Raw genomic sequence first — 10,085 nt, forward strand, 5'->3', positions numbered from 1 at the left:
TTGGGGGATATGGTTATCAATGATTACTACACAAAGGTTATGAATCAGGGTCATCTCGACAATATAACCTGGGAAGGAAGTGCTAATCATTCCAGAAATGTCTGGAGAGATGGCGCGAAAAGGAGATTCTTCAGAAATTCAATGTATGAAGCAGGTAGTATGAGTTGAGTGTCTGGATCTTCGAAAATTCTGAATACCACCAATGTAAACACTAGGTATAATTCTCAAGATAATAGTCAACTTGGGCATGTAACCGATTACACGGTCTCTGTTATCAATAATAAGTTTCTCTTTTGCCAAAAAAAAATGATCTCTTCTTAGAGGTCACTTAATTGATGTAGGTCGTAGGGGTCATTTAATCCATGTAGTTAAACAAGCCACTTCTCAATGGTTCAATGCAAAGCGTCCTTGAGATCCCAAATTTTATGGACAATGTCCATATCTTGTTTACCTAACTATTGTCCTAATTGTGATTTTTATTGTTTAGTATAATGACTAAGTGACTTTGATATGAAGCAACTCCAACTGTATTTTGACATCAAAGACACTATCAATATGATGCTGAGACACTTTTATCCTATACAGTATACACGAATTGAGAGAATTTTGCTTTTCTTTTTGATCGTAATGTCGGCGAATTTCCGAACTCAAGTCAACGGTATTATCACTCACCGGCCGGACCTCTATATACTACAATGACATTGGCAAAGGAATTGATGGAGGGTTTTGTCTTAGTGACAAACGGTTACTATTTGAAGAGAATTAATTCTCACAAGATGGGCCGTGGGTACAATTGTCTATACCCATTTAATCTTTTATGAAAAGAAGGCCGAATACTATGATGAACATTAAAGACTTAAAGTACTACTACATGGGAAGAGAGAGCATTTCTTTACAACTTTCTTAAGTCCTTTTCTTTTCTTCGTTTCATCCTTTTGTTTCTGCTAGGGCCTCCCGGGCATCAGTCATTTCGTGATCTTGTCTCTGTCACTGGGGTGGGGCTTTCTTCCCTTTTAGCCATGCATCTCTCTGCTTGTTTCTTACGAGCTTCTTCTTCTACGAGCTTTGCATTTTGCTGATCAACGGAAGTTGTTGTTGATGCGGCGGATATGCCAAATGACTAATTCCAAGAGATGGTCTACCTAATTCATAACTAAAGTGGGTCCAGTCATATGTAAAAGCGTAAAAGTGTGCCAAATACAAAAAAGATCAAAGTCTAGACTCCAGAATGCTAACCCCTTGCGAGTATTAGCGCACTCTTTCGCAATTAGGGATGATACAAGGCACGGAATCTTACATAGGCATGACGGCAAGCAAGGGTAACGTAATTGCTAGTCATAATTACAGGTGGTTAACAACTTCCACCTAAAGAACAATTATGATTTCATGAAATTAATGCAAATTATTAGGGGTCAGTTTCCCCAAAGTTGAAATAAGGTCTTTGGATATACTTTAAGAAATAATTTTTCAATTAAGTTGAAAAGTTAAAGAATAAATTTGGAACAGATTTTTTCGGAATAACTCGGTATGGAACAAATTTTTTTAATTTACTTCTGACTTCTAAAAACAACTTCTCTTTCCACTTATTAAACATGCTCTTAAGTTATACGGAACAAACATTTCTAATTTGCTTCTGACTTATGAAAAAAACTTCTCCTTCCGCCTGTCGAACAAACCGTTAAGTTTCGAAATCAAAGCTCTAGCAAACTAAGTTTTGCTAGGTTATCTGATCTAGTAATCACACTTTCTCCGCAAGATAAACCTAGTTTAATTGGGGGCCTTAACTTCCAATTGCGGGCCATTGAATTTTGTTTGCCCCCAAATTTTTTAGGGGTGTAAAAATCGGAAAATGAATATACTATTTTACCCTTGATTAATATTTTTTTTCTCAAGTAACGATCCTCATTAACGACCCTTCACCGATTTTAGCGACAGTTTAGGGTCGTCATTTACATCATGATCAAAACAATAACGACTCTAAACTGTCATACACTAACGACTCTTTTTAGAGATTAACGACAGTCTATAACGACATTTCTAAAACATTAACGATTGTTTAAGTCGTCAAATGCGTAACCAAAACAGTAACAACCCTTCCAAAGGGTCGTCAGGGAATTGATCATCTTTATGACGACCCAAAATTGTCGTACATTTCCGCCATTAATGAATCTTCGACAGTTTAGAGTCGTCACTTAAACAGTCTAAACATTAAACTATTGAGGGTCGTCAATGAAAATTTTTAATACCTTGATGATTTTTCATACTATCTGGGCAAAAAAAAAGTTAGACTTAAAATTGCAGATAAAAAATCTTGGAAAAAAAATTAAAATCTAATTAAGTAAGATTATCACTAATTAATTAATTAAGATTATCACTAATTAATTAAATTTTAACACTAATAATTTAGGGGCATTTTAGCCATTTAAAAAATATTTTTATAAGGGATGACCCAAATTAGGTTCTGGTGACCTTTTTGGTCCTCTAGTGCATGGCCCCCAATTAATTCCGATGGCCCCCAATTAAACTAGGAAGATAAAGATTGTTTTATTTTTGTTTTTTGTTAAGCATAATCTTACTGATATAAAGAAAAGATGGATTTTTGGTAGAAGACCCATAAATTACTTAATTGTCCCAATCTTTTACGTATTTATGTAAATACCATTGTTTTAAAAATAGATCAAATTTTTTAAAAACTTGATATCTTTCAAAATATACACCGGATTTTTAAAAAATTTATATATTTGAAAAGCTCTTTCAATTATCTAGGTAACAAGTACAAATAAGAATAGTAAATTTTTGTTTTAGAAAAAGAATTTCATGGCTTTCAAATTTAGTATCGTTGGATGAGTAAAAATTCAAACCCGTGCATCGCACATGTGTCCTTACTAGTAATTATAATGTTAATGACATAAATATGTATGCAATACTCAAAATTTAGAAGGATATAAATCTAAGGGTTATGTGCATGTGATTGTACGTATAACAAAATAATGGCATAGAACAAGTCCTTTAGAAGGGAGTTGCTAAGGTCTAAAGCCAAAAAGATGACCAAGTAAACAAGTTTTGGATGCCTAACATTACCAACCAAAGCCCCACTCCATCTCTCTCACTCTCTTACTTGCAGCTAAAAAAAGAGATTAGTTAATTGGTGACGTTTTGGTACCAAAGACAGTAACCAACCCCCACCCATACATATGTCTCTCCACATCAAACAAAGAAATACGAAAACCTTCTGTTTTTCTCCTCTCTAATTCAATGCAATTCAATCTCTTCCATTACTGTACAATTAGGTTATGCATATCATCACCAGTTATGTCATGCCAACTGTTTCTTCCTGTTATCATCATGTTGCTTTCAGTTTTCACTAAACAAGGTACCTAATTTGACTTATATTTTTTAAAAAGCTCTGCTCTTTTCTATATATATACAGTCTCTTTTTTATCATCCAACCCAAAAAGAAATCTGCATCCCATTTTTCTTCTGATCTTTTCATAAAAGTTCTTTTTAATGCAACCCATGTGTTTCTAATTACACTCTTTCTATATTTAGTTGTTTCCCATTTCAGTTTTCAGGTGTTTCTGTTGGCAATTTCTTTGGTAAACCCTCTTAAATATCTCTCTGTATTTGCAGTTGCATTAATGTGAATCAAACAATATTTTTGCAACACTTATAATTATCCTTGTTTGTTGATTAGGTTTTGAAGCTTGAAGATTAATCTTGTTACAAATGGATAACCACACAAATGGGAAGAAGGTAGTTGAACTAAGTGTGGAGAAAGGAGAACCAACTTTGGTGCAACCAGCTGCAGAAACAAAGAAAGGTTTATATTACTTGTCGAATCTTGACCAGAATATTGCAGTTATAATTCAAACTATCTACTGCTTCAAGTCGGATGAGAAGGGAAATGAACTAGCCGCGGAAGTGATCAAGGACGCATTAGCAAAGGTTCTCGTTCATTATTACCCGCTCGCTGGTCGGCTTACGATTAGTACCGATGGTAAACTTATCGTTGATTGCACCGGTGAAGGTGGTGTTTTCGTTGAGGCAGAAGCTAACTGCAGAATGGAAGAGATTGGGAACATAACAAAACCTGATCCTGCTACTCTTGAAAAGCTGGTTCATAACATTCCCAGTGCTAAAAACATTCTTGAAATTCCTCCTCTCGTAGCTCAGGTACGTAAAATTTGACGATTTTGCCTAATAATTTCATATCTTGAAGGTGTCGTCTTAAACGTGTACTTCTGTTAATTTTCTTAGGTGACTAAGTTTAAGTGTGGAGGATTCGTTCTTGGCCTATGCATGAACCATTGTATGTTCGATGGACTTGCTGCAATGGAATTCGTGAACTCATGGGGTGAAATGGCAAGAGGTTTACCGCTAAGCATCCCACCGTACCTAGACAGGCACATACTTGATCCCAGAGACCCACCTAATGTAGAGTTCCCTCACCGTGAATTTGAAGAGATCGACGATGTATCAAACATTATGGACATGTACGACGAAGAAATGCAGTACAGATCGTTCTGTATCGGTCCCGAAAAGCTTGATTTGCTCAAGATGAAAGCCATGGAAGACGGGGTTCTTGAAAAGTGCACAACGTTTGAAGCGCTTTCCGGTTTCGTATGGAGAGCTAGATGCAAGGCTCTAAATTTGCAGCCAGAGCAACAGACAAAGCTGTTGTTCGCTGTTGATGGTCGAGCTAGATTCAACCCGCCACTGCCAAGAGGATATTTCGGTAACGGGATCGTGCTAACTAATTCGCTGTGCAGCTCGGGGGAAATACTGAAGAATCCTTTATCATTTTCAGCTGGGTTAGTTCAAAAGGCAGTTAAGATGGTTTCAGACAGTTACATGAGATCTGCCATAGATTATTTTGAAACAACTAGAGCTAGGCCATCTTTAGCTGCAACATTGCTTATAACTACTTGGTCTAGATTACCTTTCCATATTACCGATTTCGGATGGGGAGAACCTGTTCTGTCTGGACCGGTTACGCTACCTCAGAAAGAAGTCATATTGTTCCTATCCCATGGAACAGAAAGAAAAAGCATAAACATCCTTCTGGGTTTGCCTACTTCTGCCATGAAAACATTCGAACAACTAATGGAAATATAATTACAGATTAATTATATTTTCCGACCCTCGGTTCCGTGGCATCTTTTGTTGAAGCAGTTGACGAATTTCGGCAAAATTGATACTGACAAAGAGGTAAATATTAAGCATGGTGGGGTGGTGAATTCGTCATTGTTGTAATTCAAGAAATGAAACTTCGAATCGAGGGGGAGAAAATTTGTGTTTGTTATTTCCTTCTTTTTTTTTCTTTTTCATTTTGGAGGTTATTGTTTGGACCTATAAAATTTATATGTTTACTATGTTTCAGAATTTGGTTTCGTGTTGTTTATCCATTGAAATGACAATTGTATTAGCAGTTGTATTTATTAATTCATTCATAAAGGTGATGTTTTGTTTCACTTACTTCATGTTTTTGATAACTTTGCTATGTGCTCTTTGTCAAGAGCATTTCATTGTGCCTGAAAAGTGAAAATGAAAAGCCGAAGCGAAATGCATCGGTTCGAAAAACAGTTTTCATTCATGACTTTATTTATTACCAAAATTACAACCGAAAATAAAAGAACCCACAAGAAAAGCCCAAATGGCAAACGCTAACCAAAACACAACTCAAGCAAGTTTTACTTGGTAAACTGGGCTGTAAAAGTCTTTGGATACTGCTTACACTAGTGAAGCTAGTTGTGAGGGCAACTCATATGGTACGAAGATATAAGCATCTGTATCTTAAGGATAATCCAAATAAATAGGAATATTTAGAATCTTATAAAAAAAATTCTACTATGGAAAATTTAGATAGATATCCACAAATCTGAACCTACGTTATTTTTCTTTATTTTATTTTAGATATCTTAAAAAGAAAGTGAAAAAAATTATCATTCGGCCAAAACATAGATTGATTTGTTTTCAAATAATATATTTTTTTAATAGTTGTTGTATATCGTCCGTTGAGTGACCGCACAAAGAAAAAACAAAATAAAAAAAGAAATCCTGGATGACCTTATATCTTATCTTGTCATTCAATGTTGGATGGATACTCCACACTAATCTCTTCAAATTTGAGGAGTACTTACCGGAGCTTATTGATTTGTGGAGGGTTTTTTTTCCACAGTAGCAAGTCTATATCTTATGGTCACATACTTGTGGATGAAATTTTTCTCCGTAAGAATTGCTCTAATGATGGATTGATTTAGGACTTAATTTGAAAAATCGTGGCTAAATCACATGAATAAGATAGTGTTCAAGCCTTTGCTTGAACATGAAGTTGGATCAATTCTGGAGCGTCCCACGCAGCTAGCACAAATGAATTTTACTTTTTTTGCCGAACCATTAATACTTCAAATCTGCGCAACCGTTTTTTTTTTAAGTTAAAACCCAGTGGCTTTATCTAGTTATGCGCATCAAATCTTAGCCATCGGATTTTCTTTTATAAGATAAAATCCAACAGTTTTATTTATTTGTGCCAACCATCCAATGCTTCTCATGAACAATTGTAGCAGTTAGTAGCTGGTTCAAGCTGACGTGGTTTCAAGTTGAAATTTGAATTTGAAGCACCCAGAGATAAGCTAAAAACTCTGAGGATGAGCTTCATACAAGCACATATTAAATGCAATTGTCGAGCAACATGCAGATTGGAATGACCATGGCCAGCCCGACCACCTAATATTTAGAAAAATTTAGAAAGTTAGTCGGTTTATGGGTCGGATCACAAAAATTATCAAATTCGGTTTCTGAAGAGATACACCAAGTGATAGCTTGTAGATCTATACAACAAGCTATAAAACATCTACGCAATATATACGATCTTGCCGGATCCCAATCAATCAAACATGCACCAAGTATCGCAAAGATCATAAAACCAATAAGAAAATCTTATAGTTTTCAGATCTTTTGTCTCAAAATACATGCACAAACTATCAAATATACCCTTTATTTTTTATAATCAAAAAATGACTTTTAGTCTAAACTCTATCCAAAATCTTAAATAGTATCACCATATATAAGGAGAAAAAATATATTCAATATCTTTCATATTAATCGTCATTCCCTTTTTAAATAAAAATATCTATGGATAGGTATAAAATTCTTTATAAAGATTCTACTTATTCATACATAATATGTTCATCCGTATTAATTTTAATAATAATATAGTAGCATTTAATAGGGTTAGTCAGACATTTGTTACGGTCACTTTAATATCCTGACTTTGTCAATTAGGACTGTTAATAAAAGATGGAGGGAGTACTTTACTAATATAATATCTAGAGATATGCTTTGATTATTGGGAAGTAAAAGCATATGCTTTCTGAATATCAAAAATATTTCTTAGAATATTTTGGTTTGGGATCTCACCTTGAGTATCAAGAAAATTATTTCAAATATTAAGTGATAAGAGTTTATCTCATGTTCAAAATATTATGTCGACGTTTTGCGAACTTTCTATATTAACCTAACTATATTTTAGAGAGTTAAAACCCTTAGTCAATAGCATAAAATTGGAAATTATCATGTTTGGTTAACATTAAAGATTGTCAAACTATAGATCCTTATTAAGAGATCGGTCCTGCTAGAGGTCCTTGGGACCGGTTCCAATAGAAACCCTTGCTTAAGTGATCAGTCCTAATAGAGATCATAGGGATCGGTCATAGTATAGATCTTTGTTTAAGGGACTGGTCCTAAAATAGAACCTTTGAACTACGAAACAAGTTTCGCAAGTTTACTTCCTTAAACCCATGTAGTTTTCTAGGTATGGAATAAACCCAAAAATTTAGCACTCTAACTAGTAAACAATTACCAAATAGTGTTATGTTGAATCTACGAAATTCAAAAGATAAACGTTATTATTCATGATCCATATACCAAAGTTATGTAAAACAATTAGTATACACTTCCTTGACACCTTGACCATAATATGATGATCAAATCTTTAATACCAGATATACATATATATACTTTGTATGTATATTTTCAATCTAAACGATTTGAAAGAAACATATACAGAAATGTTAACAAGTCAAGTATGCATTACTAACCTCGAACAAAAAAATGATGTGTACGTTGATGCAAATACGTCTTCAGTTTCTTCAGAGTAACACGGTCAAGTCTCAACATTTATATTGTTCCTATATAACCTAACAAAGTTGACTCTATTACTCTAATCAAGCAACCTCGAATTTGGAGTTAAAACATGACAACTGAACTTGGTATACCAACGCTTGGTGGGTTTAACCGAGCAATATTCTAACAATAAGGAAAATACTTATGGTGGGTTTGTTTGCAGAATTTACTGTTTCCAGGAATTTATAATCCCATGGGATTACAAATTATGGGATTCATGTAAATTCCTTGTGTGTTTGGTAACTCAATTAAAATTCCTAGGATTTATAGAGTTTTCTTGTATGAAAGTCTTTGTACCGTTTGATATTACCCTCAAATCTTAAAATTGCATATATATGAGATTTAGAGTTAAAAAAAATGGGTCCATAAATCCCTTGATAAGTTTCCCAGCAAATCTTGGGGTGGAGTGGGTGGATGGTGGGTGTGTGTGTGGTGGGTGTCTAAATTCCACCAATATCCCCAGTAAACATGATTCCAACCAATATCCCGTAGAACCATAAATTCCACCTTTAAAATTCTACATCCAAATCCACCATTAATTGATCTGACATCTGTGGGCGGGTGTCTAAAGGATTTTATAAGTGTCACCCGCGTACGGTATACAAAAATGACAGGTTTCAAAGGTTTATTTGTGCCTAGCCCACCAATAGACGGGAAGGTGTCCAACATGAAATACTGACTGGATCACGTAAAATCTGTTGATTTGAGTAGTTTTGTTTAACCCTAAAAAGGGTTATTAATGATTGCTAGGGACTTACATCCTATATTTTGATGAATCTCGCATACTACACAAAATAGGAGATGATGATTACTTATCCAATCGATTGAAAAAAGAGACAACATAAAGAAATAACTGAAGAAAATCATCGAACACCTTATCCTCCACATCTTTGTTAGATTGAATAACATCGTTTTGAATCTGACAGTTCTAATTGTTGAGGAATTTTTTAGAGATTTATCAGAATGAGGAAAGATAATGATAAGTTTAGTTAAGTCCTCGCCGCTAATTGCTTCTTATATAAACATGGTTATTTCTTACAAAATTAGAGTATGTGACATATTCTAATTTTAGCAGACCGGATCTAAGAAATTTTTTTCTTCCAAGTTTGCATATGCTTCCTATTTATATAGTGATGAATCTTTTTCTTCCAAGTTTGGATATGCTTCCTATTTATATAGTGATGTACAATATATGAAGGCTTTATTAAATCTCAAGCTAAGTTACTTCCATAAATGATACCTAACTTGATTCCCAAGATATATTATATCCATAAAAACAATTAGCTTGATTTCCAAGCAACATATATTGCTTAAGTTTTAAGCTAATCCATTTTCATAATCAATTATGATCTTTATTTTTAAGCAATTTACTTACCTAAATTAACACTCTTCCGATGTCTAACAAAATTGTCGAAGAGTTAAGTAATAAGTAAAACACTATTTAATTTATGTAAGTATAAGATAGTTTTAGTAATTAAAAACTAATCGATTTTCAAAATTTATTTATTGCTTTTAGAAACTGTATAATACAACTAAGATTAATTGAAATCCGAATTTTCAAAATATTTCCTTCCTATTTGGATACAAAAAGGGGATGCATACTTAAAATACGTGACATGTAGTTTTAATTTTAGTTTTCAAATACTTGGAGCATGTGACATATTCTAGCAACCAAATTCACGGTGTTTCGTCTATGCGATTTGTTTCCATGCATAAAATATGAATCAATCATTAACACGAAACATTGTAAACAATGGAGTATGAAAGGTAATATAAATTTGTAGCGGAGAATACATATTTTGTAATTCTATGATACAAAATTAAGACTTGAAATATCCAAGTCCACCTTTACGAAAAGAAATTCAACAAAAATTATCTCACAATCCAAAAAATAATTAAAA

At 33.9% G+C, this 10,085-nt stretch overlaps 1 protein-coding gene across 1 annotated transcript; it reads left to right on the forward strand.

Annotated features, from left to right (window-relative positions):
* The first annotated feature begins 3,449 nt into the window (after positions 1-3,449).
* LOC113281088 (omega-hydroxypalmitate O-feruloyl transferase-like) lies at positions 3,450-5,475 on the forward strand. Its single transcript, XM_026529732.1, has 3 exons — positions 3,450-3,596; positions 3,695-4,173; positions 4,258-5,475. The coding sequence occupies exons 2-3, from the start codon at positions 3,727-3,729 to the stop codon at positions 5,113-5,115; spliced, it is 1,305 nt and encodes a 434-aa protein (XP_026385517.1). The 5' UTR covers positions 3,450-3,596; positions 3,695-3,726; the 3' UTR covers positions 5,116-5,475.
* Positions 5,476-10,085: the final 4,610 nt, after the last annotated feature.

Source organism: Papaver somniferum, chromosome 5 (assembly GCF_003573695.1).
Source record: "Papaver somniferum cultivar HN1 chromosome 5, ASM357369v1, whole genome shotgun sequence".
Taxonomy (NCBI): domain Eukaryota; kingdom Viridiplantae; phylum Streptophyta; class Magnoliopsida; order Ranunculales; family Papaveraceae; genus Papaver; species Papaver somniferum.